Genomic DNA, 27,811 nt, shown 5'->3' on the forward strand with positions numbered 1-27,811 from the left:
TCGCTACACTACCCAGATAAACACACACACGGCTGGGTGTCCACTTTGGCAGCGATCGGTCACCCTGGTCAGCCTCTCACCGCAACCGCGTCGTCCACCCAGCCCCGTACTCACGCTCTGATTGGCCAGCCCGTCGCACGTCACCTCCCCACGCAGCCCGCCCGCCGCCAGGTAGCGCTCGTGGGCGACGGCGCGCAGCCGCCAGGCCCCGCGGGCGCCGACGGCCTCCACCGCCAACACCGTGCCGGCTCGGCGCTGAGCCGCGTCGCACGCCAGCCTCCCGCGCTCGTCCACGCGGGCGTACCCGCCCCGCGCCTCGCTCCTCAGCAGCGCCAGCGACGCGCCGCCGCCACCGCCGGCGCCGGCCTCCTCCACCCTGACCGCGTCCAGCCGCCAGCGCTGCTCGGGGCCCGTGCCGCGCGGCGCGGTGACGACGGCGCCACTCGAGGCCTCGCACGACAGGTAGCGCCCGCCCACGGACACGAGGCCCAGGCACAGCGAGGCGGCGCCGCCGCGGCCCCCCTCCTCGTCATCGTCGTCGCCGGCGCCATCGTCCAACACCGCCCCCCCCGCCTTCGCGTTGCCGCCGGGAGGCTGGTGGCCGCGGGGAACCAGCGGCGCCGCTAGCGCCATGCCGTCCGGCGCGCCGCAGTGTTGGTGACGAGGAGGGTCGTACGCGTGGCCGAATACGTAGGCCTCGTTGTAGAAGACGCTGCTGCTGTACTCGCCGCTCTCACAGCCGCCACCGCCGCCCGTCGCCACGGTGACCCGCGTTCCCGTCGCGCCGGGTTGCTCGCTCAGCAACCGCTTGAACTGGCGCCGCGTTGCCTCCGCTTCCTCCTCCTCCTCGTTGTTGTTGCGCGCTGGCGGTCGGGACTTTGGGAGGTCATCTCCGTCGCGGCGCACGGCCACGGCGACGCTGCGGCTCGCCATACCGGCGGCGGGGCCGGCGGCGGTGGTCGACGCTGCCCTGCGCGGCTCGGGGCCGTGCGGGGAGCGGGGAGGGGAGCGGCGCCGGCGCGGCCACCCCTCGCCGGCTTTTTCGCCGCCACCGTTGCCGTTGTCGGTCCTGTCGTCGTCGTCGGGGCAGGCGGTGCGGCGGCCACGGCCGAGTTGGGACTCGTCACCGAGCGCCCGCCCGCGGCTCCACGCGAAAGGGCGCTCGCCGTACCGAGGGGAGGCTCCCTCCCGGCTGCGGGGCTCGCGCGTCGGCCGCTCGTGACCGGCGGCGGCGGCGTCGTCGTCGTCGTCGTCGTCGCACGCCACTCCGAACCTATTCCGGCGGAGCTCCTCCAGGAGGGCGTCGGCGTCACCGTCCGGGCTCTGCCGGCGCCGTGCGTCCCTCCCCCCCCCCACCACGCTGCGAGCACGGCGGCGCAGCGCGACGGCGGTGGCAGTCACGCTGTCGCGGCGCCCTCCGGGGCGCGAGTCGTCGTCCGCCTCGCTGTCGTCCGACAAGAACGACTCCGCGCCGACGCTGCCCCCGCTGCTGCGGGCGCGTCGGTGGCTGCGCCTGAGGAGCCCCGCCCCGGCGTTATTTGTCGCCGCCGCTGCCGAGAAGGAGGAGGGGCAGTCGGGCCCCGGGTCCCCCTGGAGCGTCTTGAGCTCCTCGCGCCGGTCCTGGCGGCGGCGGATGAGCTCCATCACGTCGTGCATGCGCTGCGGGTTGCGCGACGGCCGCTCCCCTCCTTCCCCGGGGGTCCCCCGGCGGGACCTCGCGCCGTCTTCCTTCGGGAGCGCCATCAGCAGCGCCGTTGCCGCCGGCGGCCTGAACGCATCGCGAGTGTTGTTGTCGTCGCCGTCGGAGAACGGGCGCTGGCGCGAGAGGTCCCTGGGGCGGAGCTGGCGCCGCTCCAGGTTGCCGCCGCTGTCTGGTCTCGGCATCCTCCCGGTGTCGCGCCGGTACAGGGGCCGGCGGAGGCCCAGCACGTCTGCCGCGGAGGTGGAGCTGAGGGGATTGCCGCCACCGCGGTCGTTGTCGTGGCGGTCGTGGTCGTCGCGGTAACGGGGACGTGGGGACAGAGATCGGTCGCGAGGCTGCAGAGTTGGGAGGTCGCGGCGAGTGGAGAGGTCGCGGCGAGTGGAGAGGTCGTGGCGAGACGAGGAGAGGTCACGGTAAGCGGAGAGGTCGCGGGGAGGGTCGCGGTGTGAGGAGGGGAGGCCGCGGCGAGAGGAGGGGAGGTCGCGGCGAGCGGGGGGGTCGCATTGAGAGGAGGCGAGCTTGCGGGAAGCGCGAGGCATGGCGTCCCTGTTCGTCCACGTGATGTCACGCGTCAGACGGGAGAGCGGCATCCTTAGGAGACGGAGAAACAACATCGTCATCGGGAAGCGTTTCACCCCGTGGGCTATTCGAGGAAAGATTTCGATTTAAAGCTTTCGTGACTGCAGGGATTCATCTTCTTGGTTCTTTCGGTAAAGTCACGTAGAAGGGAAATAATAAAATAATAAAAATAAAACATAATAAAATTATTCTCACGACGTTTCGGCCACAACGAAAGTAGCCGTCCTCAGGTGAAGAACAGGTCTGTCGAGACAGACCTGTTCTCCAGACAGACCTGTTCTCCACGACGTTTTCTTGGTTCTTTCGGTAAAGTCACGTAGTAGGGACAGCCCTGTTCTTCACCTGAGGACGGCTGCTTGCGTTGTGGCCGAAACGTCGTGAGAATTATTTTATAATGTTTTATTTTTATTATTTTATTATTTCCATTCTACGTGACTTTACCGAAAGAACCAAGAAGATATTCGAGGAAAGGTCGTGGGCCACGGTTATGATTCTGGAATACTTCTACACCGAGCTGCTGCCGGTAGGATCTGTATCGCTGTCAATAACACGGCGTGGCCTTCAATGGAAACACAATAGGCGACGTTTCGGGCAATAGCCCTTCTTAATAGCACGCGTAAACGGTGCGACCCGCCATCAATCACCCAACACCATGCGCTGCTTGTACTGTACAGCTATGCTCCCTCACACGGTCCGCACCTTCACCACCACCGCCACCACCATCGCCGCCGCCACCACCAAACCAAGCCGCGATGGACCAGCGCGGTGAAGTATGGTCAAGTAGCCCCCCCCCACACACAATGGTGGGGGGGGGGGGGTTAGGCTCTCCTCATCCAGCAGTGGATTGTACAAATTGGCCGTGCGTGTGCGAGGCAATGTACACGTTCGAGATTTGAAGTTTTCGTGACTGCAAGGATCCATACTTTCGGTAAAGTCACGTAGGTGAAAAATATATATATAAGAATAAAATTAAAAATAAAATAACTAAATTAAATCACGACGTTTCGATTGCAACACATGTAATCATCATCAGGTGTGGAAATCACAGCTAGAAAATTGTTACTTTAGTAAAAAAAAATACTTTAGTAAAACATTTTAAATTATTAATTATTTTATTTTTTACTTTATTCTTATTTTATTTTATTATTCTTTTTTGACCTACGTGACTTTACCGAAAGAACCAAAGAGAATGTACACGTTGTTGTTGTTGTTGTTAAACATGTTGAAATTACCTGGGTCTCCGTATTTTCAGATGGCTCTGTGCTGGAAAGGGAGACAAAGTGATACCGGATTATAAGACGCACCTCCAACTATTGATTATCACCCGATAATGTTGTTGATGTATGTGGTTGTTGGTATAGTTGTGGGTATGGTTGTTGTTGTGGGTATGTTTGTTGTTAGTTGGTATGGTTGTTGTACGTGGGTATGGTTGTTGTTGTGATTGTATGGTTGTTGTTGTGATTGTTGTGGGTATGGTTGTTGTTGTGGGTATGGTTGTTGATATGATTGTTGTGGGTATGGTTGTTGTTGTGGGTATGGTTGTTGTTGTGATTGTTGTAAGTATGGTTATTGTTGTGGGTATGTTTGTTTGTTGTTGTGTTTGTTGTGATTGTTGTTAATGTAATTGTTGTTGTGGGTATGGTTGTTGTTGTGATTGTTGTGGGTATGGTTATTGTGGGTATGGTTGTTATGATTGTTGTGATTGTTGCGGTTATGGTTGTTGTTGTTGTGGGTATGGTTGTGGGTATGTTTGTTTGTTGTTGTTGTGATTGTTGTTAATGTAATTGTTGTTGTGGGTATGGTTGTGGGTATGTTTGTTTGTTGTTGTTGTGATTGTTGTTAATGTAATTGTTGTTGTGGGTATGGTTGTGGGTATGTTTGTTTGTTGTTGTTGTGATTGTTGTTAATGTAATTGTTGTTGTGGGTATGGTTGTTGTTGTGGGTATGGTTGTGGGTATGGTTGTTGTTGTGTTTGTTGTTGTTGTTGTCGATGTGGTTATCGGTGACCGCGTCCTCCTACCGTGCAGCGGGCGACGTCCCCGAACTAACGACGCCGGCGGCGCGCGCTGCTGAACGTTGCACAAAGCTAAAGGGGCCCCGTGTAGGCTCGCCAGGTCGCCGGGGCAAGTGCAGTTAGCGAGTGTCGCGCCTGGCATGAAGGGCGAGATCACGAGACACGATGGTGGCGAGAGTTACACATCGCGGCACTCACTTGAGGCTGAGCCGACGTAGGGGGGGGGGGAGGCCCAGGACCGGTGTTGGTCGTGAGCGGGAATCGAACTCGGGTCCGTCGGGGTTCGTAGCGCAGCGCGCTAACCGCTGCGCCACCGCTCTCTCTGTGCTTGTCCACTAACGCCACAATCTCAGACTGTTGGGGCAAGTGCTGTGAGCGAGCATCTGTCAAGGCCGGCACGGCACACGAGGGGGTGGGTGGCCACACATACACACGTGTACAACACACACACACGTGTAATTTCCCTCCCCCAGGACCTCACAGAAATGCTCAGCAAATCTGCAAACCTGTTCCTGGGGGTCGGAGATTGGATCACCGTTTTTTCCTCTAATGATGGTAATAGGTGTGGCGCTGCAGGTTACTTTTTTGATGGAGCTAACAAGTGATTTGTGATCGCGGGCCACTGAGGCAGACTCCATCTCCTCAGCAACCCGCGACCACCACCCATCCTTGCAGCGCCTTACGGCTCTCCGAACTTCCGAGCGAAGGCTGCGGTAAGCCTCCTCAATCTCTGACGTGGGATGCTGTAGGCGATGCGAGTGGGCCTGTCGCTTTTTCTCAATTAACCTGAACACCTTCTCTGTCAGCCAGGGTCTCTGGGGAGGTCTGGACCGCGTACCCAAAGCAGCCATTGCAGCTGCATGAGTCACAGTCTTAAACCTCGCCCATTTACCCTCGACATCAGGTGGAGTGGGGGACGATGCCAACCCCAGCTGCAAGCGATGATGAAATTCTCGCTTGCAACTTTCATCAGCTGAGACCAGGCCACTTTTGGTTGGAATGGGATCCTGGGTGTACACCCACCACCGGAGTGGTACACACACACACACACGCGTGTACACACACACACACGTACACACACACGTGCACGCACACACACACGTGTAACACACACACGTGTACAACACACGCACACGCACGTACCACACGTGCACACACACGTGCACACACACACACGTACACACAAACGCGCACAATAGTTGCGAACCGCCGACTTTCGCGTTGTACACAAACGCACGTGTCGCGCCTTTCATTTAAAATCGCGCTCCTCCGCCCCCCCCACCCTTTCCTCGTCGCCACCCGTAGCCGGTCTCTCACCGACCCAGCATCGTTTTTGAACGCGGCGGCGCGCACGTGTTGAGCAAGGTGATGGGGTCAGGGGGTGGGGGGCACTGGGGGGGGGGGGGGGGCAATGGGCAACAGGGGGGGGCAGTGGGTTGGGGGGGGCAATGGGGGTGGTGTGGGATCAATGGGTGGGGGTGATTGGAGGGGCACTGGGGGGTTGGGGGGGGCAATGGGTGGGGGTGATTGGAGGGGCACTGGGGGGTTGGGGGGGGCAATGGGTGGGGGTGATTGGAGGGGCACTGGGGGGTGGGGGGGCAATGGGTGGGGGTGATTGGAGGGGCACTGGGGGGTGGGGGGCAATGGGTGGGGGTGGTTGGAGGGGCACTGGGGGTTGGGGGGGGGCAATGGGTGGGGGTGATTGGAGGGGCACTGGGGGGTGGGGGGCAATGGGTGGGGGTGGTTGGAGGGGCACTGGGGGTTGGGGGGGGCAATGGGTGGGGGTGGTTGGAGGGGCACTGGGGGTTGGGGGGGGCAATGGGTGGGGGTGATTGGAGGGGCACTGGGGGTTGGGGGGGGCAATGGGTGGGGGTGGTTGGAGGGGCACTGGGGGTTGGGGGGGGCAATGGGTGGGGGTGATTGGAGGGGCACTGGGGGGTGGGGGGCAATGGGTGGGGGTGGTTGGAGGGGCACTGGGGGTTGGGGGGGGGCAATGGGTGGGGGTGATTGGAGGGGCACTGGGGGTTGGGGGGGGCAATGGGTGGGGGTGATTGGAGGGGCACTGGGGGTGGGGGGCAATGGGTGGGGGTGGTTGGAGGGGCACTGGGGGGTGGGGGGGGCAATGGGTGGGGGTGATTGGAGGGGCACTGGGGGGTTGGGGGGGGCAATGGGTGGGGGTGGTTGGAGGGGCACTGGGGGGGTTGGGGGGGGCAATGGGTGGGGGTGGTTGGAGGGGCACTGGGGGGTTGGGGGGGGCAATGGGTGGGGGTGATTGGAGGGGCACTGGGGGGTTGGGGGGGGCAATGGGTGGGGGTGATTGGAGGGGCACTGGGGGGTTGGGGGGCAATGGGTGGGGGTGGTTGGAGGGGCACTGGGGGTTGGGGGGGGCAATGGGTGGGGGTGATTGGAGGGGCACTGGGGGTGGGGGGCAATGGGTGGGGGTGATTGGAGGGGCACTGGGGGGTTGGGGGGGGCAATGGGTGGGGGTGATTGGAGGGGCACTGGGGGGTTGGGGGGGGGCAATGGGTGGGGGTGATTGGAGGGGCACTGGGGGGTTGGGGGGGGCAATGGGTGGGGGTGATTGGAGGGGCACTGGGGGGTTGGGGGGCAATGGGTGGGGGTGGTTGGAGGGGCACTGGGGGTTGGGGGGGCAATGGGTGGGGGTGATTGGAGGGGCACTGGGGGTGGGGGGCAATGGGTGGGGGTGATTGGAGGGGCACTGGGGGGTGGGGGGGGGGGCAATGGGTGGGGGTGATTGGAGGGGCACTGGGGGGTTGGGGGGGGCAATGGGTGGGGGTGATTGGAGGGGCACTGGGGGGTTGGGGGGGGCAATGGGTGGGGGTGATTGGAGGGGCACTGGGGGGTTGGGGGGGGGGCAATGGGTGGGGGTGGTTGGAGGGGCACTGGGGGGTGGGGGGGGGCAATGGGTGGGGGTGATTGGAGGGGCACTGGGGGTTGGGGGGGGCAATGGGTGGGGGTGATTGGAGGGGCACTGGGGGGTTGGGGGGGCAATGGGTGGGGGTGATTGGAGGGGCACTGGGGGGTTGGGGGGGGCAATGGGTGGGGGTGGTTGGAGGGGCACTGGGGGGTGGGGGGGGGCAATGGGTGGGGGTTGTTGGAGGGGCACTGGGGGGTTGGGGGGGGCAATGGGTGGGGGTGGTTGGAGGGGCACTGGGGGTGGGGGGGCAATGGGTGGGGGTGGTTGGAGGGGCACTGGGGGTGGGGGGTGGTTGGAGGGGCACTGGGGGGTTGGGGTGGGACAATGGGTGGGGGTGGTTGGAGGAGCACTGGGGGGTGGGGGGGCAATGGGTGGGGGTGGGGGGCAATGGGTGGGGGTGTGTGGCGGGGCACTGTGGGGGAGGGGCACTGGGGGGGTGGGGGAGGGGCACTGGGGGGGTGGGGGAGGGGCACTGGGGGTGGGGCACTGGGGGGGGGAGGGGCACTGGGGGGGTGGGGGGGTGGAGGAGGGGTACTGGGGGAGGGGCACTGGGGGGGGGAGGGGCACTGGGGGGGGGGTGGGGGGGTGGGGGAGGGGTACTGGGGGAGGGGCACTGGGGGGAGGGGCACTGGGGGGGGGGAGGGGTACTGGGGGGGTGGGGGAGGGGCACTGGGGGGAGGGGGCACTGGGGGGGTGGGGGAGGGGCACTGGGGGGGGGAGGGCCACTGGGGGGTGGGGGAGGGGTACTGGGGGAGGGGCACTGGGGGAGGGGCACTGGGGGGGGGGGCACTGGGGGGGTGGGGAGGGGCACTGGGGGGGAGGGGCACTGGGGGGGTGGGGGAGGGGCACTGGGGGGGGGAGGGCCACTGGGGGGTGGGGGAGGGGTACTGGGGGAGGGGCACTGGGGGAGGGGCACTGGGGGGGGGGCACTGGGGGGGTGGGGGAGGGGCACTGGGGGGGGAGGGGCACTGGGGGGTGGGGGAGGGGCACTGTGTGGTGGGGGGGGCAATGGGTGGGGGTGGGGCACTGGGGGCTGGGCAATAAGTGGGGTGTGGTAGTGGTGGAGGGCAGTGCGGGAAGAGCGATGCGAATGAATGAATGGTGTTCGATGCGCTCTGGTTCTTTCGGTAAAGTCGCGTAGATAGAAGAAGAAGAACTAATAAAGGCAGCACGACGTTTCGGTCACAACACAAGTGTCCTATTGAAGGGTGTTCGAGTTGAGGATCGTTGGGGTTCATTGTTGCGTGACCAGGCGAGAGGAGAAGTCGGGGACCAGGTGAGAGGGGTCTCGTTTGTTCTGCAGGTGAAGTGACGATTCTGCAGTGGAGTGCAGTAATCACCGGTGAGTAATCTACATGGCAGACGGATTTACATTTGATTTGGCATTTTCGTGACTGCAGGAATTACTCTTTGGTTCTTTCGGTAAAGTCACGTAGAAGGGAAATCATAAAATAATAAAACTATAATAAAATTCTCACAAAGAGAATTTTATTTTATTATGTTTTATTATAATAAAATTCTCACAGAGAATTGTATTTTATTACGTTTTATTTTTATTATAATAAAATTCTCACGAAGAGAATTTTATTTTATTATGTTTTATTTTTATTATAATACAATTCTCACAAAGATAATTTTATTATGTTTTATTTTTATTATAATAAAATTCTCACAAAGATAATTTATTTTATTATGTTTTATTTTTATTATTTTATTCTTTCCCTTCTACGTGACTTTACCGCAAGAACCAAGAAGATCAATAATCAACTTGTTGCTATAAATCAACAACGCGTGTAGTAACACGTTGCTGCGTCCTCTTCCTTCTCAACAACAAAAAAAGGGCGAGAGCGAAAAAGGCGGTGCCGTCTATCCATCTGTCTGACGACAAACAAACATTGTTTTGAAATTCTTCCACACGCTCACCTGCATCGCACATTGCAACAACGCAGACGCTCGGGGGGCCGCATCGATAACGCCGGAGTCGTCGTCGGAGCAAGTGCGGGACACGGGGCGTTGGCCAGGTTCTCATCGTCTAAGATTCAGGTGTTTAACACTGGTCTAATGTTCAGGTATTTAAACTACGATCTAAGATTCAGGTGTTTAACACTGGTCATATGTTAAGGTATTTAAACTACGATCTAAGATTCAGGTGTTTAACACTGGTCATATGTTCAGGTATTTAAACTACGATCTAAGATTCAGGTGTCTAACACTGGTCAAATGTTCAGGTATTTAAACTACGATCTAAGATTCAGGTGTTTAACACTGGTCAAATGTTCAGGTATTTAAACTACGATCTAAGATTCAGGTGTTTAACACTGGTCAAATGTTCACGTATTTAAACTACGATCTAAGATTCAGGTGTTTAACACTGGTCAAATGTTCACGTATTTAAACTACGATCTAAGATTCAGGTGTTTAACACTGGTCAAATGTTCAGGTATTTAAACTACGATCTAAGATTCAGGTGTCTAACACTGGTCAAATGTTCAGGTATTTAAACTACGATCTAAGATTCAGGTGTTTAACACTGGTCAAATGTTCAGGTATTTAAACTACGATCTAAGATTCAGGTGTTTAACACTGGTCAAATGTTCAGGTATTTAAACTACGATCTAAGATTCAGGTGTTTAACACTGGTCAAATGTTCACGTATTTAAACTACGATCTAAGATTCAGGTGTTTAACACTGGTCAAATGTTCAGGTATTTAAACTACGATCTAAGATTCAGGTGTTTAACACTGGCCGAAGGGAAATAATGAAAGAATAAAAATATAACATTCTCACGACGTTTAGTGTGAGTTTTATTTTTATTATTTTATTATTTCCCTTCTACGTGACTTTACCGAAAGATCCAAGAATATGAATCCCTGCAGTCACGAAAGCTTTGAATCGAAATTTAAACTGTTCGAAGGTTCCGGTATTTAAGACTGATCTAATGTGTACGAATGGATCCCATGTCCGTGTGTATGATTTTTCCTCGTCTCTGAGCTGAGATTGGGCCCTAATTAATTCGGCCATTGAGTGTGGGATGGGGATTCGTGATCTACCTCGTACTCTTTGTGGTTTTCCTGGCCTCTATGTTGAAAGTCCTTAACGAAAAGTTCTGATCTCGAGTCAGCCCCAACTCTCTGTGCGTTTCTTAAAGTTTGATTCTCTCTCACGGTCTCTCGCAGCGTTTACCGCAAACGATTGGGTCTATTGTTTTCTAAATGCTTATACATTTTTATCGATACAATGGATTGTAATTGAGATAAAATTGTAAATTCGAGGGTGTGGGGGGTTAAATGTAATCGTGTAAATTGCAATTGATTATGTTAATCTGAAATATGCAATACATGTTACCGATTGGGTTGGTTCCAAGTTAAATGAACATCATGTAACCTGAATAGGCATGCAACTAAACGATGTATTACTTGTTTCGCGATGTAACACGATTTTTGTTCCTGGGTAGTAAGTGTTATTTTCTAATTGCTTATGCATCAGAAGTTTATAAAATGGCTATTATTCCCCACCAACTTTGCTTTTGTGTAGGAGCTATCAATTGTGGCCAGGTCGCTTCTGAAAAAGATCTATAAAGCTCAGTGGGCCTTACCTGGTAAAATAAAAATAATGGTAAAACAAATTGTCTGCGCACCACATCAGACACAACTCGTGCCAGCGTCTGGGCCAAATTGGAGCTGTTTGTTCGAATTTCCACTATTTAGTCACCTCGTGCACAACACAATATCAAGGCGTCAGCGTGGGGAGGACACGCGTAAATATCAAGGCTATATGTGGGATATTTGTAAGATTTGAGAGGGGGTAAGCTGCGCGAGGGGAGAGAGAAGTGTCAAAGGGTGTAGGCCATAGGTGGAGTTCCCTCACATTAATTTCTGTTCAATCTTAATTTTAACTCCCCCTGCCACAAACTCCATCCATGGTGTAGGGTCTGATGCAGTGGTGTTTAGTTCGTATTTTGTTTCCTTCAGTCGAGTTGACAGCAGACCGTGGAATTTCAGTGGAATCTTAGGCTTGTTCATATCATTGACGTTAGAACGCCGCTAATTGAACACCCTCTCACAACAGTCATGATCGTGGTCACATTCGTGGCCATGTCGGTGTCGCTGTGTTGGCTGTTGTGGGAGTTGACATTGCTGGCGATGGTGGCCATCTTGGTGATCACACTGGCCTCAGTGGTATATACTCTTAGTTCTTTCGGTAAAGTCACCATGTAGGTAAAAAATGAAATGAAAATTAATTAAAATAAAATAATAAAAATCACGGACGTTTCGGAGGCAACACAAGTCTCCGTCATCAGGTGGGACCGTCACAGCCAGATTTGCTGCATCAAGTGAGGCAGCGATTCAAGATGCAAGTTCTTAAATACAAGTTAAGGGGGAGGAGAGGGGGGGGGGGTTATCAGAATGTGGTAGCCAATGAATGGAACGTATCATTGGACATGTTGTTAGTCGTGGTGGCCATCTTGGTGATCACACACACCAGTACATCAGTGATGATGTTGTTGGAGGTCGTGGCGATAGTGGGGAGTGGCGGTGCAGTGGTTTGGCGCACTGCGCCACAAACCCAGCGACCCAAATTCGATTTTCCGCTCGCGACCAAAAACAAGTCGCAGTGAATATTCGAACTGGTCCTGAGTCTCTCCCAGGTCGACCCAGCCTTAAATGAGCACCTGGTGGGGTGTGTAAAACATCAGCACTGGGGAGATGAAGACGGCCTGGTGTGGTGTTGGCTACTGGCCCCCTCGTCTGCCTTACCGGCCTTCATAGGTGCTACTCGCTAACAGCACTTGCCCCAACAGTCTGTTGAAGTCTACACGGGGGATCTTTGTCTTTAGTCATGGCTCTGTGGCCATGTTGGTGGTCACGGTGCCCCCCCTCCGTCTTTTGCAATTTGTACTTATTATACTTTATGTAATTTTATTAATTTATTTTTTGTGACCGGCTTACCTTTCCCATACAGTACTTTGCATGCCTATCATGTTTTTGTATTGTTTGCTGTTGTAACTGTCTGACCCATCCCTACCGGATAACTGTGAAAAAGAGCTTCATAGCTCATCAGATTCCTCCAAGATAAATACTTATTCTGATTCTGTCCCCCCCCCCCCACCCTGACCCCGCAGGTTGCCATCATGATCTCGAACGTGGTGTCCCGCGTTGTGTCGCGTGTGAGCCACCTGGGGGTGCGAGCGCGGGACGCACGCGCCGTGGCCACGGACCTCGTGACCAAGTACTGCTTCCACGTGACCGGAGCACGTGCTGCCAGGCAAGCGGGGTCGTGGGAAACGGGGGGGGGGGGGTAGTTAAAGTTCATGTATTAGGTATAGCCCTGTGAGCCATTCGGCTCTTGAATCGGGTGCAACTGCAAAAAACAAAAACATGAACAAGAAAACATCTTAAAGTGACTATGTGACTGAGTGCAAACAGAAATACAAGAAAAGACGGAAAAATATTGCAGAAAAAACACCATACACCAACGCTGTGTGCAAAAATCCCGGTGGGATGCAAGTCAAACAACAACAACAACAACCACAAGACAACTTAGATTAAGGCCATCAGTCTTACTCCGTACTACAACAAACAAACATGGCCAAACCAGTAAACTTTTCGAAATCACCAAAATAAAGCAATGAAACAGTGATCATAGGAACTGTGACGGAATTTTCACAATAAACGACAAACAACATGTACTACCAAAACCCTGCAGCCATAGCTGGCTGCATGAGTCACTCCACAACAGCAGGAGCATCAATCGGAGTATCGTAATTTTTCAATGCACCTTTAAGATCAGCACACTAGATCAAAACACAGGTCATACTTTGCAGCGATCATCCGGAGCGAAACATTTTATTTTAGGGGGGGGGGGGGATAGAGAGGGGAGGGTTTGAGTGGTAGCACTGAGAGGGAGGGCAGTGGGGGGAGAGGGTAGTGGTGGGGGGGGGTCAAGGGTCGGGGTTGATTCTGGGTGAAAACTCGAGATTGCCACGAGAGGGGTCTTAATTGCACGCGTGCACGCAGAACAAATCAAGTGCAGCAATCCAAAGCAAATAGAAATCAGAGGAGAAAACAACTGTGTTGAGGAATCACGTGGTGTGTGTGTTTGTGATGTGGTGTGTGCTCTGACATGGTGTGGGTGCGCTGGGGAGCGGTGGTGCAGCGGTTAGCGCTTCGCTGCGCTACGAACCCGACGACCACCGCGTTCGATTCCCGCTCACGGCCAACACCAGTGACGGTTATCCGAACCGGTTCCGAGCCTCCCCTAGGTCGACTCAGCCTCAAATGAGTACCTGGTGCAGTGTGTAAACATCGCTCACTGGGGAGACAAAGGCGGTCGGGCGTGGTGCTGGCCACCCACCCCCTCGTGTACCGTTGCGGCCTTCATAGGTGCTCGCAAACAGCACTTGCCCCTACAGTCTGTTAAGGCTACACGGGGGATCTTTGTCTTTGTGCGCTGTAGGACTGGGATGGGAGTGTGTCGTCAATGGGCACTGAGGCAGGGAGATGCCGCCTTTATTATCAGCGATGTCAACTCGGAGGTGAGAGAACTCGCACGACACACACACACCACACAGACCAAACCATACACCACACCATACACTACACCATACACTACACCATACACTACACCATACACTACACCATACACTACACCATACACTACACCACACAGACCAAACCATACACCAAACCATACACCACACCATACACTACACCATACACTACACCATACACTACACCATACACTACACCATACACTACACCATACACTACACCACACAGACCAACCCATACACCAAACCATACACCACACCATACACTACACCATACACTACACCATACACTACACCATACACCACACCATACACCACACCATACACCACACCATACACTACACCATACACTACACCATACACTACACCATACACGCTGCACACCACAGCACGTACACACCACACACCATACCATACACACCAAGGATAAAGATCCCCCGGATAGCCTTAATAGACTTTTGGGGCAAATGCTGTTGGCGAGTAGCACCTATGAAGGCTGGTACGACACACGAAGGGGGGTAGGTGGCCAGCACCACCCCCGGCCGCCTTTGTCTCCCGAGTGGTGATGTTTACACATCACACCAGGTACTCATTTATGGCTTAGTTGTCCTAGGGGAGGCCCAGGACCAGTTGAAATATTCGCCAGTTGTTGGTTGTAAGCGGCAATCGAAATCTGGTCGCTAGGTTTGTCGTGCAGGGCGCACTAACCACTGCACCACCGCTCCCCCCACCACACACACACCACACACAGTATACACTTTATCAACGCCATACATACCACATGCACTGTGCACACACACCACACACACACCACACACACACCACACACACACCACACACACACCACACACACACCACACACACACCACACACACACCACACACACACACCACACACACACCACACACACACCACACACAGTATACACGTTATCAACGCTATACATACCACATGCACTGTGCACACACACCACACACACCACACACACACCACACACACACCACACACAGTATACACGTTATCAACGCCATACATACCACATGCACTGTGCACACACACCACACACACACCACACACACACCACACACACCACACACACACACCACACACACCACACACACACACCACACACACACCACACACACACCACACACACACCACACACACACCACACACACACCACACACACACCACACACACACCACACACAGTATACACGTTATCAACGCCATACACACCACGTGCACTGTGCACACACACACCACACATACCGTAGATGCTTATGCACGGGACAATTTAAGTGTTTTGCCTGTGTTGTCGGTGTAGGGTTACATACGATACAAATCCGACCAGATCACCAGAAAGTCAACGATGAATCGTAACAGCACCGATGGCAGCAGCAGCAGCAGCAGCAATGTATTTGTGTTGAACTTGAGTGTGCACCTATCCTGGCACAGGAATCGGTGCCAAACGCTTACCCCGAGGATGGCGAGGAGGGTCTCCTGTACGACTCGCTCACCCCACTCACCTCGCTCACCGGCTCAGTGTCAAACATCGCCCTGGAGGTGAGAACATCACCACCACAATCATCATTACAACCAATATCACTATCATCGTCACTACCGCCACCACCAGCATCATCAAAGACAAAGTATAGCGTTAACAGACTCATCTTCTTGGTTCTTTCGGTAAAGTCACGTAGAAGGGAAATAATAAAATAATAAAAATACAAAATAAAATTCTCACGACGTTTCGATTGCAACACAAGCAATCATCATCAGCTGTGGTTTTCTCTTCTACGTTACTTTACCGACAGAACCAAGAATATGAATCCCTGCAGTCACGAAAGTTTTAAACGGAAAAGTGACAGGCTTTCTTAACTATAGCGGTTATCCTGCGCTTTTGTGATGCAAAAGTAACTTCACCACAAACATAGCAGAAGTTATATGCTTTGTTTACACAAGTACGAGGCATCTCTGCTCACTTTGGCTGAACAGAAATGTGTCCGTTTGCAAAATAAAACACTGACAAATAAGAGAGCACGACGTATAAGGGAAATAGTAAAATAATAAAAATAAAACATAATAAAAGAAAATGCTCACGACGTTTGGGCCACAACACAAGATGTCGGAAAGACAGCGCTCCATTGGAGTGCTGTCGTTGTGGCCGAAACGTCGTGAGAAGATGAATCCCTGCAGTTAAATCGAAACGTTAACAGACTGTTGGGGCAAGTGCTGTTAGCGAGCACCCATGAAGGACGGTACACAAGGGGGGGTGGGTGGTCAGCGCCACACCCGGCAACTTTTAATGGCAACGTTTACACACCACACCAGGTACTCATTTGAGGCTGAGTCGACCTAGGGGAGGCCCAGGACCGGTGCAGATGTTCAGCACTGTTATTGGTCCTGAGTGGGAACCAAACTCGGGTTTGTAGCGCAGTGCCCTAACCGCTACAAAGACACAGATCCCCTGTATAGCCTTAACAGACTGTAGGGGCAAGTGCTGTTATCGAGCACCTATGAAGGCCGGCATGGCACACGAGGGGATGGGTGGCCAACACCACGCCCGGCCGCCTTTGTCTCCCTAGTGGCGATGTTTACACACCGCACCAGGTACTCATTTGAGGCTGAGTCGACCTAGGGGAGGCCCAGGACCGGTGCAGATAATCGTCACTGGTGTTGGCCGTGAGCGGGAATCGAACCCGGGTCGCCAGGTTTGTAGCGCAGCGCGCTAACCGCTACACTACCGCTCCCACACACACTTATTACACCTTTATGTATTACAACCGCCTATGTAGGTCACACAGGGGATATCTATCATGTGTGTGTGTGGGAAGTGGTAGTGCAGCGGTTAGTGCTGCACTACGAACCTGGTCACCAGAGTTCGATTCCCGCTCACGACCAATAACAGTGACGGCGATTGTTTGAACCGGTCCTGAGTCCCTCCCCTAGGTCGACTCGGCCTCCAATGAGTGCCTCATGCGATGTGTGAACATCGCCACTGGGGAGACAGGCTAGCGGGCGCGGTTCTGACCACACCAACCCCTCGTGTGCCATGCCAGCCTTCGTAGTTGCAACCTGCTATCCGTACTTGGCCCAGCAGCATGTGTGGGCTAAACGGGGTGCCTTTATCTTTGTAGGTGTGTGCAGGTGTGGATTTATGCTCCCTCGTACGCTCCATGGAAGACTCCGGGGTTCGGGTTCTGGTTCAGCCCCGCGCCGCCTCAGCCACACAACCAGGTTTGTGACGCTCACAGCGTATGTGTGTGTGTGTCTCTGTGTGTGTGTGTGTCTCTGTGTGTGTGTGTGTCAGAGGTCGCAAACGGGTTTTGATTCCTTACCCGTACCCGGCCGCACCAGGGTCGCAAATGGGTACCCGTACCCATACCCGGCCGGGTACGGGTATCCATTCCCTACCCGTACCAGTACCCTTCCCGAAATGAGTGACAAACGGCTACTCACCAGTGACTCACGGCCTACCCGTACCCGGCCGCACCAGGGTCGCAAATGGCTACCTGTACCCGTACCTGGCTGGGTACGGGTAGCCGGGTATCGGGTAGGGTACAGGTATCGGGTACCCGGTTGCGACCTCTGGTAAGTGTTCTAACAACAGCACCCGCCGTTCACCAATTAATTGTGTTGAACATGAGCACGGCGCTTGTGCCAGGCAGGAGGTCACGGGGCCAGTACCAGGTGCTATGGGTTGACTGGCTGCAATGATTGGCAGATGCACCAGCTGTGCTCCCCACTGCACTAACTGTGCGCCACGGTGGCGAGATGTTAACTACATCGCCTCGTAATATGTAGTAAGTTGTGGGGTCGATCCCGACCCTGATGCTTCTATATTTGGAGTTTGTATGTTTTGCCATTGGTCACTTGGATTTTTCTCTGGTTCCTCCGGTTTTTCCCTCCACATTTAGAAACATGCTTTTAGATGACTTGCCTTCTATAAATTTCCACGTGATAAGCCACTTCGTTGAGCTTTCGTTTGTGGCCAGGTTGCTTCTGAAAAAGAGCTTTATAGCCCAGTGCGCCTTACCTGGTAAGATACAAAATAGTTGACTTTAGTTTCAGCTTAATTTGGTGTATTTTAGCCGCTTGGTGCTCTGCTCATTATGAGCGTCGCTCCTCCGCCCTCCGTTGCTGCTTGAGGGCGACTGCCTCCAACTGTCCAGGAGCATCCTTCATGAGCCTCCTCTACGAGCAGAGGCAGAGCCAGGATTTTCAGGTAGGGGGGGCAACCCCTCCAGCAATGAAAGATGATAGAGGAGTTGTTAGTAAGTAAGGACAATGGAGACAAGAAAAGCTGTCTCGGGTGTGGACCAATCAACTTCAAGGACAGTGCATATCTTATCATCATCAAAGTTGATTCTTTTTGTTTGCATTTTGACTGCTTGTGTTGTGGTTATTGCAAACATGATGCCTTGTATAAAGGTGTGAGTTTTTGTACCAGTTGAAAGGGTAAAAACCTATTACGATAAGTAAGGACTTGTCCCTTGCTTTTTATTCGACGCGTGTGCGGCGATGGCGCATGGCCTGGAAGTATTGTGACATGATTTGATCGTTCGTCACCGTCGCAGCAGTCTCCTTCTCGACATACAGCAGCATGGCGTCATTGAGGTAGTCTGAGGCCATTGCGGTGCGCAAACGCGTCTTGATGATTTTCAGGATGCTGGCTGTCGCCGCCGACAACGTCAGTATCAGCCGCAGCAATCGGTAGACAAGGTGGTAGCCGGCCGGTCGGTCTGCACCAACATTAGCGACAGTTCAGGGAGCATGCCCACATTCTTCAATAGCTCGTCCTTCTCTATCTCCCTGCCGAAGAGGACCAGCTGCTGATCGAGAAGCATTAGGTCGACGTCAGGAAAGTCGACCAGCTCCACGAGCTTGTATGTTGTGTGCTTGATCCGACCATGTCCGTCCGGTGCTTGCTTAGCTGCATTGGCTTCCGTTTTCCGAATGAAAACATTATACGGTCGCACTCATTACACACACACACAGGGCTTGCCGCAAATGAACCCCAATACCTTGACGATCTTGTCAAGGAGCATACACATCATCACCCTCTCAGCGGCTTTTGGCTAACCGTCGAACAAAGACGGTCACTGCATCGCGCGCTTTCAGATGTGCTTCTGTGGCCGTCTGGAACGCTCTCTCGATATTAGGAAGTGACTGGAGCTCTGAACTTTTAGATCTAAATTTAAAACTCGTTTCTTTAGAACTGCTTTTTATGTTAAATTTGCTGTCCTTCCCTCGCACCTCCGATTAGCACAGTTGGTTACGTACGGTTCGAAAGAAGTTCAACATACATACAACATACATAGAGAAGGGAGGGCATCGCTGTGGCTTAGAAGACCCGAAGCTTCGTGTCGAGTGGCAGGCCATGTGGCTCCCACAGCGTTACAGAGCCGACGAAAAGATAATGCCGCTCGGCTGAATCTGAGTGAGATGTGACGTGGCGTGTCATGTTGGGTTGTGGTATTGTGCCGTGGTGTGCCGTGGTGTGCAGATGTGCGCTACGCCGTGGTGGCGTCGTGCGTGGGGGGCGTGCGTCACACGCTGCTCTCGCGCCCCCCTTCACACCCCCCCACGGCCGCCCTCCCCGGGTTTAACTCCACCCCCGAGTGGGCCCACATACAGCGACCGGTACGGGGCGTACGCAGGGGGGACACGTGGGGGATGAGACACGTGGGGGATGAGACACGGGGGGTGGGACACGGGGGGTGGGACACGGGGGGTGGGACACGGGGGATGAGACACGCGGGGGAGACACGTGGGTGGGACACGGGGGGTGGGACATGGGGGTGGGACACAGGGGGGGGGGGGAGACGTGGGGACACGCGAGTGCGGACATGTAATGTGTTGGTAACGTGACACTAGCATGTTAAGATGTTGGTAGCGTGTCGATATCGTGTTGATAACAGGTCTGTCGTGTGTTGGTTGTTAGTGTGTTGTTAACGTGTTGGTAACGTGTTGGTGCAGGCTGGTGAGGACCACTTGAGCCACGTGGATCACGTGACCTTGGCGTGTGCTCATGGGGCATCGCGTGATGCCATGGCCTGGTACACCAACCACCTGGGGTTCCAGAGAACGCCCATCAACAAGTGAGGAGCGAGTATCAGAGTGTGAGAGAGCGAGTGTGCATCGGTGTGTGTTTGTGTGATTTTTGAGTGTGTGTGGTGTACGTTTTGTGTATGTGGTATGTCCGTGATATGTGTATACCTGGTGCGATATGTAAAACATCGCCACTAGAAAGAAAAGGTGGATGGGTGTGGTACTTCGTAGGTACTCGCTAACAGCACTTGCCCCAACAGTCTGTTTAGGCTGTACAGAGGTTCTTTGTCTTGTGCGAGTGCGTGACGGTGTTTGAGTGTGAGAGTGCGCGAGTGGGAGAGAGTGAGCATGAGGTCAACGTGGTGTGTATGAGACTGCACATGGTACTCTTAGGCTTTTTCGGTAAAGTCACGTAGGTAAAAAATAAAATTAATAGAAGTACAGATAGGTGAAATTCCTTCCCGTAGAGGGTATTCATTCTAGATTTGAAGCTTTCGTGACTGCAAGTACTTCTATTAATTTTATTTTTTACCTATGTGACTTTACCGAAAAAGCCTAAGAGTATGAATCCTTGGAGTCACGAAAGCTTCAAATCTAGAATTAATACCCTCTACGGGGAGGAATTTCACCTCTCTGTACTTCTATTAATGTTATTTTTTACTTACGTGACTTTACCGAAAAAGCCTAAGAGTGTGAATCCTTGCAGTCACGAAAGCTTCAAATCTAGAAAGTGTACATGGTGTGTATTAGTGGAGTAGGTAAGCGAGTGTATGTGGTGTATGTGTATCCGCGTGTGTGTGGATGTTGTGTACGTGTGGTGTCCGTGGCGCGCGCGTGTGCGTGCGTGCAGAGAGGACACGGAGAACGGCGGGTTTGTGCTGGACGGTGGGGGCGTCGGGTTGAAATTGAGGGCCATCGACCTCGGAGTTGGGGCTGCGCAGGAGGAGCGCGGATTCAAGATGGTATTGAGCGAGTCGCTCCCTGGACACGGTGAGCAGTGGTCTCCTGGCCACCCCACCACCACCATCACGGTGATAGCCACATCACCACGGCGTGGTGTGGTGTGTAATGTGTATGGTGTGGTGTGTAATGTGTATGGTGTGGTGTGTATGGTGTGGTGTGTAATGTGTACGGTGTGGTGTGTATGGTGTGGTGTGTAATGTGTGTGGTGTGAGGTGTATGGTGTGGTGTGTAATGTGTGTGGTGTGGTGTGTATGGTGTGGTGTGTAATGTGTACGGTGTGGTGTGTACGGGGTGGCATGGTGTGCAGGCCCGAACCAGGTGGACGCGTTCATGGAGACGCAGGGCGGTCCCGGTGTGCAGCACGTGGGGCTGCACACGGCAGACATTGCACGGTGCGCACGCGTGCTCAGCGACAGCGGCGTGGCCTTCTACAGCCCGCCCCCCGCCTACTACTCGCACGTACGGGCGGCCACACCACGCCACACGTGGCCACACCACACGGTTCACTCCTCGCCACTCCATCCATACCACACCCCACAACGTTTGCTCACCACACTGAGGGCGAGATGCTCGCCTGTTATGCAGGAGGTCGTGGGTTCGATCCCGCCCCTGACGCCTGCTGCTGTATCATTGGAGTCGGCGTGTTCTCTCTCTCTCTCCCCGTGGTCGCGTGGATTTTTCTCTGTGTCCTCCGGTTTTTCCCTCCACATTTAGAATCGACATACGTTTAGATGATTTGGTTGCTGTAAATTTCCACATGATAAGCCACTTCGTTGAGCTCTCATTTGCTGCCAGGTCACCTCTGAAAAAGAGCTAATAACTCCGTGGGTTTTCCCTGGTACATAAAATAAAAATGGTTTAGGTAAGTTCACTACACACCACTCAATACACATCACAGATACCATAGTGGCCAAACCGCTCACGAGCCACCATTCACTGCACACCAAACCTTATGCACGCCACTCGCTACACACCACACTATACACACCGCACTATACACACCGCACTATACGCACCACACAATACACACCACACAATACACACCGCACAATACACACCACACTATACACACCGCACTATACACACCGCACTATACACACCGCACAATACACACCACACTATACACACCACACAATACACACCGCACAATACACACCACACTATACACACCGCACAATACACACCACACTATACACACCGCACTATACACACCGCACTATACACACCGCACTATACACACCACACAATACACACCGCACAATACACACCACACTATACACACCACACAATACACACCACACAATACACACCACACTACACACCGCACTATACGCACCACACAATACACACCACACAATACACACCGCACAATACACACCACACTATACACACCGCACTATACACACCGCACTATACACACCGCACTATACGCACCACACAATACACACCACACAATACACACCGCACTATACACACCGCACTATACACACCACACTATACACACCACACAATACACACCACACTATACACACCGCACTATACACACCGCACTATACACACCACACTATACACACCACACTATACACACCGCACAATACACCGCACAATATGCACCATCCCACAGACACCACACGCACCACTTGCTACACAACACACTATACACACCACACTATACACACCACACTATACGCAACACACTATACACAACACACTATACACACCACACTATACGCAACATCCTACAGACATCACACACACCACTTACTACACAACACACTATACACACCACACTATACGCAACACACTATACACAACACACTATACACACCGCACAATACGCAACATCCTACAGACATCACACACACGATCTCACAGACACCACACGCACCACTTACTACACACCACACTATACACACCACACTATACGCCCCATCCCACACACAACTTGCTACACAGCACACTTTACAACTGTCTGTTAAAGGCCATATGGGGGATGTTTGTCTTTATTTTATATTAAGGTACACTTGGCTTAGCACAAGTGCTGTAGTAACATCACTGCCACTGTCTGTATATGCGCGTGTATTATATACATGTGCGCGGTGGTAGTGCAACGGTTAGCGTGCTGCGTGCTCTGCACTTCAAACCCGGCAAGCCGAGTTGGATTCCCGCTCACGGCCAACACCAGTAACGATTATCTGAGCCGGTCCTGGGCTTCCCCTAGGTCGACTCAGCCTCAAACGAGTACCTGGTGCGATGTGTAAACATCGGCACTCGGGAGACAAAGGTGGTCGGGCGTGGTGCTGGCCGCCCACCCCCTCGTGTGCCGTGCCGGCCTTCATAGGTGCTCGCTAACAGTACTTGCCCCAAAAGTCTGTTCAGGCTATATGGTTGGATATTTGTTTATTTTGTTGTTAGTCTGTATATATATATGTGGGGATGTCCAGTGGACTGGTTCTGGCTCCAGTTACCATGAGGGGAGCATAGCCTTCTACATGGAACAGGAGACAGCCAAACAACAGGGAGTGGCTCTTTTTCTGAACAAAATAATGCAGGGGGCATGGGAGCGTGGCGGTGAGGCGTGGGGAGCTGTAAGCCCCAGGCTGCTGTGGGCTGACCTCCTGATCAATGGGGGAGATAAGGAATGGTGGTGGTTGCTTACACCCCCTCCGAAGATGAACATCAGCGGAGGTATGCAGGCATCGCCGATGAGTGAGATGCCTTCTATGGCCCCTCGGGATAGTCATCCTGTTGGGTGACTTTAATGCCTGAGTAGGTGATGACACTTGCACCTGGGCTGGAGTGATTGGGAGGGCTGAACGATTAATCGATTTCAAATCGAAATCGCAAATTGAAACAATGCGATTAGCAAATCGCAAAGGCTGCGATTTTTTTGCGATTTGAAAAGTCCCGTTACTTTCTTATTGGAGTTGTTTTCTTTCTTTATTATTTTAACTTTATTTATTTAACTTAACAATTGTTCTATTTTGATTGTTCTATTTCAATTAAAACATTTAAATAAATACATGTTAGAAGCAATTAATATTTTTTCAGTTCTCATCCTTGCATTAGAATATATAGAGCAGTTCATATTTTGATGGTATCATGTGGTAATGTTCCATCACATATTTAAAATCTATTACACAGTGAATATTGAACTGAAGCTTGACTTAAAAAAATTGATCGCAAATCAAATTGCAATATCTGTCAAAAAAAATCGCAATTAGATATTATCCCCAAATGGTTCACATCTAGTGATTGGAAGGAATGGGCCAGATTATCTCAGTAACAACAGTAGGAAGCTGCTAGACTTCTATGCATTCCATGGGCTTGTAGTTAGCAACACGCTGTTCCGGCATCGGTGCATCCACAAAAAGACTATGGATGCATGCCAGGTCCAAGCAAGAACATCTGCTGGACTATATGATGCAGGCCCATGTATTTGACACCAGGACTTACCGTGGAGCTGATCTACCCAATGACCATCGACTTGTCATCTGTAAGATGTGCCTGCTATTCTTCCACTCCGGTGGTGGGTGTCCATCATGCAGCTAGCACCCTCTATGCGGCCGAACAAAAGCTTAACATGCCAAGGGGGGTGTTTAGGACTGTGGCTCATGCAGCTGCAATGGCTCCTCTGGGTACGTGGTCCAAACCTCCTGCGAAACCCTGGCTGATGAAGGAGTTATTCGGGCTGGCTGAGAAAAGCAACAGGCCCACTCCCATGTCGGAAAATGAGGCTGACTGCAGCTTTCGCTCGGAGGTTTGGAGAGCCGTGTGGCGCTGCAAATATGAGTGATGGTCATGGGTTGCTGCGGAGATAGAATCTGCCTCAGTAGCCCGTGGTCATAAATCACTCTTTAAATGCCATCAAAAAAGTATCACCGTCCTTAGGGGAAAGAAAGGTGATCTGATCTCTGACCCCCAGGAACAGGTTTTCAGGTTTGGTGAGCATTTCTGTGACGTCTTGGGGGAGGGGAAATGCCTCAGTCCAGAAAACATCATGGGGTACAGTGGGGATGATCCTGCTGAGGCTGTCGTGCCTCAAATATTGGAAGAAAGTCACTCCCTGTGAGTGGCTGGCCTAAGTGCCATCTGTTGAATTACAGTCGGCGATCCAGAGTCTGAGACCAGGACAAGTGCCAGGCAGAGATGATCTCCCAAGCAAACTGCTGAGGGAGGGTGGCATTTGTATGCAGATTGCCCTATATGACATCATCATAACAGTCTGGACCACTGGATGGGTTATGCAGGATTAGAAGGGCTCCCTGGTGGTCCCCCTCTTTAAGAATGGGGAGTGCACAGACTGTCAGAACTACAGGGGCATCTCCTTCATTAGCGTGCTGGGACAGGTCTTGGAAATGATTATTCAACACCGCTTTGCCAGGCACGCTGAGGAGAGGCTTGCGGAGCCCAATGTGATTTCGCCCAGGGCAGTCCTGCACAGATGCCATATTCTCTGTCCGTCTGCGACAGCTCAGATGGAAGCAATTGCAAAAGGACTTTCATCTCTGCTTTATTGACCTGGTCAAGTCCTATGGCACCAAATCTTGACTTAAAGCTTTCGTGACTGCAGGAATTAATATTCGTGACTATACCAAAAGACCAAAGAATATGCCAACCACCAATAGGCCTGTGCTCTGGGTTGTTCTTCGTGCTTTCGGAGCCCCTGACTCTCGGCTCATAATCATTAATGACCTTCATGATGGTGGCCAGGCCCAGGCACGTGGCCGAGAGTCTAAGCCATTCCCTGTTTATCTTGGGGTGCAAGAAGAGATTTTTTTTCTGGTGCCTACATTACTTAACATTTTTCGAGCACGGAGTTCAAGAAGCCTTCCATGGCTGTACCGGAGGAATCTCCATCTGGTACAGATATAATGGGAGGCTGACCGATGCCCGGGTGCGGTCAAGGGATGGCTACCTATTGGTCAACCATGTTATGTATGCTGATGATCTGGTGTTTGCTGCTCACTCAGAAGAGGAGTTTGAGGTCCTGCTGCTTGACCTGGAGTGTGTGAAGCACCTGCCAGGGTATTTTGCATCGTCAAACACTCCACCCCCTCAACTCCCTATTGGTAATGGGGTAGTTGTGAAGAGTTGAAAAGTTTCCATACCTGAGCAGTGCGCTTATGACTAGCTCCGGTTTGACAGCAGAGGTCTCACTCCGAATCGGTCGAGCGGCACTATCTTTTTATCTGCTGCATAACGCTGTGTGTAAGCTACCTGGTCTGTCGCTCCACAGTAAGCTTCGGGTTTTCTCGGCCACAGCCATGGCCCTCCTCTATGCTTGTGAAACGTTGGGACCCCCCTTATGGAACATCTTCGCTGGTTAGAAACATTCAGGCTGGCTTGCCTACGATTCATCCTGGGTTTAACCAGGCTGGATTGTGCGAGCTATATTTCCACACACACGAGGTGGCGCGGTGGTGAGCCCACTGTGCTATAAATCTAGGGACACAAATTCTATTCCTGTTCACGGCCACCATAGGACGACTGTGCCTGAAATGAGCACCTGGTGCTGTGAAATAAACATCGGCACTGGGGAGACAAAGGCGGCCAGGCCTGGTTCTGCCCATACCACCTGCTCATGTGCCGTGTTGCCCCCCTTCAAAGCGCTCGCTAACAGAACTTTCCCCAAAGAGTCTGTTCAGGCTATACGGGGGACCTTTGTCTTTGTGTTTGTGTGAGAGAGCAGCTGAGTGGAGTGGACTTCTCGGGCCTGGACATGGATCCACTGAAATCTCACGGCATTCTCATCGACTCCTCTGAGCCCTACAACGACAACAACCACACCGCCACCACACTGTCCTCCCAGTGAGTACGGGGTGGTGGTGGGGGTAGTGATGACGATGATGATGATGATGCTGCTGCTGATGATGCTGCTGCTGATGATGCTGCTGCTGATGCTGCTGCTGCTGATGATGCTGCTGCTGATGATGCTGCTGATGATGCTGCTGATGATGCTGCTGATGATGATCAACCTTGACCCCGTCTCCCCGTGCTGTGTCTCCGGGCACAGGTATCTGCTGCAGGTATTCTGTCTGCCACTCTTTGGGCCGGACTCGTGCTTTCTGGAGCTCATCAGTCGCCACGGAAACCGCGGATTCGGCGAGGGGAACATCCGCGCGCTGTGGCGGTCGGTGGAGCTCTCCCGCACCTTGGCAACATCGTCGGCTGCAGCCTCATCAGCCACGGCTTAACGCCTGCTGGTGTTCCCAGCCGATATTGGGGTTCATAATGCAGTTTTGGTTTACGGCACGGAATGTTTGTGAGGGTAGAGTGTGTCGGGTGAACGGTAATGTTTGTTACGGTCGTGGGGGGGGGAGCGGTTAATGTTTGTTAGTAGTGGTGGTGGGGGGTGGGGGGATATCTATATTTTCATATTCGGGAATCTCACGGCGGCGTGACTGCCCAGCCACTCGCAGCTGCCCCATCATGTCCGGGGGAAGCGTTGCTGCTGCAGCGTCTCCGTGTCTGCGGTGCGTACGATCACTTCACTCACGGCTCGGCGAGCCGCCTTGAGCTGCGGGGAGCCCGGCCCCGGCCTCGCTGGAGCCACGGTTGCTGCTGCTCAAGAAGCGTCATCTGGAAGCAATGGCCTGAGCAGCCTTTTGGGGCAAGTGCTGTTAGCGAGCACCTATGAAGGCCAACATGAGGGGGGGGGTGGGGGGCTATGGGTGTCCAACACCATATCCGGCCACCTTTGTTTGCCTCGTGACACGGTTCATATTCTATGCCGGATACCTCATTTGACCCACGCTCTGATCCACTCTCGCACACACGCACCACACTGCAGTTCACGTTCGTCTGCGTTTTCCTCGAGCTGCTCCACTTTGGGAATTCCTCTCGCAATCATCCTGTTTCCCAAACTCTTATAACCATGCTCTGTTCAAGAAACGTGTTACAACTCGTGAGAGTGCTGTTTGTTCCTGACAGCGTGATGTTTGGGCCCCTTTGAGCCCACTCAATTTGTGATACAATTTTCTAATAAATCTTCAGCCAGGCCTTGCAACA

The 27,811-nt window shown here is 53.3% G+C and overlaps 2 protein-coding genes across 6 annotated transcripts in view; one reads left to right on the top strand and one right to left on the bottom strand.

Moving 5' to 3' along the window:
- The window catches only part of LOC133342033 (uncharacterized), a 153,138-nt gene that overhangs the window by 9,438 nt on the left and 115,889 nt on the right, over positions 1-27,811 (bottom strand). The window contains exons 2-4 of the mRNA XM_061550918.1: positions 4,302-4,325; positions 3,514-3,544; positions 115-2,293 (exon numbers count right to left, since the gene is read on the bottom strand). Of these exons, the coding sequence (XP_061406902.1) occupies positions 115-2,292 (2,178 nt within the window). The 5' untranslated portion in view covers position 2,293; positions 3,514-3,544; positions 4,302-4,325. The remainder of the gene's footprint in view (positions 1-114; positions 2,294-3,513; positions 3,545-4,301; positions 4,326-27,811) is intronic.
- On the top strand, positions 5,594-27,811 carry LOC133342382 (4-hydroxyphenylpyruvate dioxygenase-like protein). 5 transcript variants are annotated; one of them, XM_061551537.1, is made up of 12 exons: positions 8,292-8,575; positions 9,183-9,302; positions 12,357-12,499; positions 13,691-13,769; positions 15,242-15,349; positions 16,924-17,023; positions 19,293-19,429; positions 19,766-19,887; positions 20,688-20,827; positions 21,108-21,259; positions 26,493-26,611; positions 26,817-27,811. In XM_061551537.1, exons 3-12 carry the CDS (start codon positions 12,366-12,368, stop codon positions 26,995-26,997), a joined length of 1,272 nt encoding a protein of 423 aa, XP_061407521.1. In that variant the 5' UTR covers positions 8,292-8,575; positions 9,183-9,302; positions 12,357-12,365; the 3' UTR covers positions 26,998-27,811. The 5 variants fall into 5 exon arrangements, with proteins under 5 accessions (XP_061407529.1, XP_061407521.1, XP_061407504.1 ...); XM_061551520.1 differs by having other exon boundaries at positions 9,183-9,276; XM_061551545.1 differs by lacking the exons at positions 8,292-8,575; positions 9,183-9,302 and adding an exon at positions 5,594-5,660.

Source organism: Lethenteron reissneri, chromosome 2 (genome assembly GCF_015708825.2).
Source record: "Lethenteron reissneri isolate LAM-NWPU_2019-01 chromosome 2, ASM1570882v1, whole genome shotgun sequence".
Lineage (NCBI taxonomy): Eukaryota > Metazoa > Chordata > Hyperoartia > Petromyzontiformes > Petromyzontidae > Lethenteron > Lethenteron reissneri.

Coding starts and splice junctions, on each gene's coding strand:
- LOC133342382 (XM_061551545.1), top strand. CDS start 12,366: ATGATCTCGAACGTGGTGTCCCGCGTTGTGTCGCGTGTGAGCCACCTG. Junction 12,500..13,690: donor ACCGGAGCACGTGCTGCCAG/GCAAGCGGGGTC, acceptor TGTGCGCTGTAG/GACTGGGATGGGAGTGTGTC. Junction 19,888..20,687: donor CAGAGAACGCCCATCAACAA/GTGAGGAGCGAG, acceptor GCGTGCGTGCAG/AGAGGACACGGAGAACGGCG.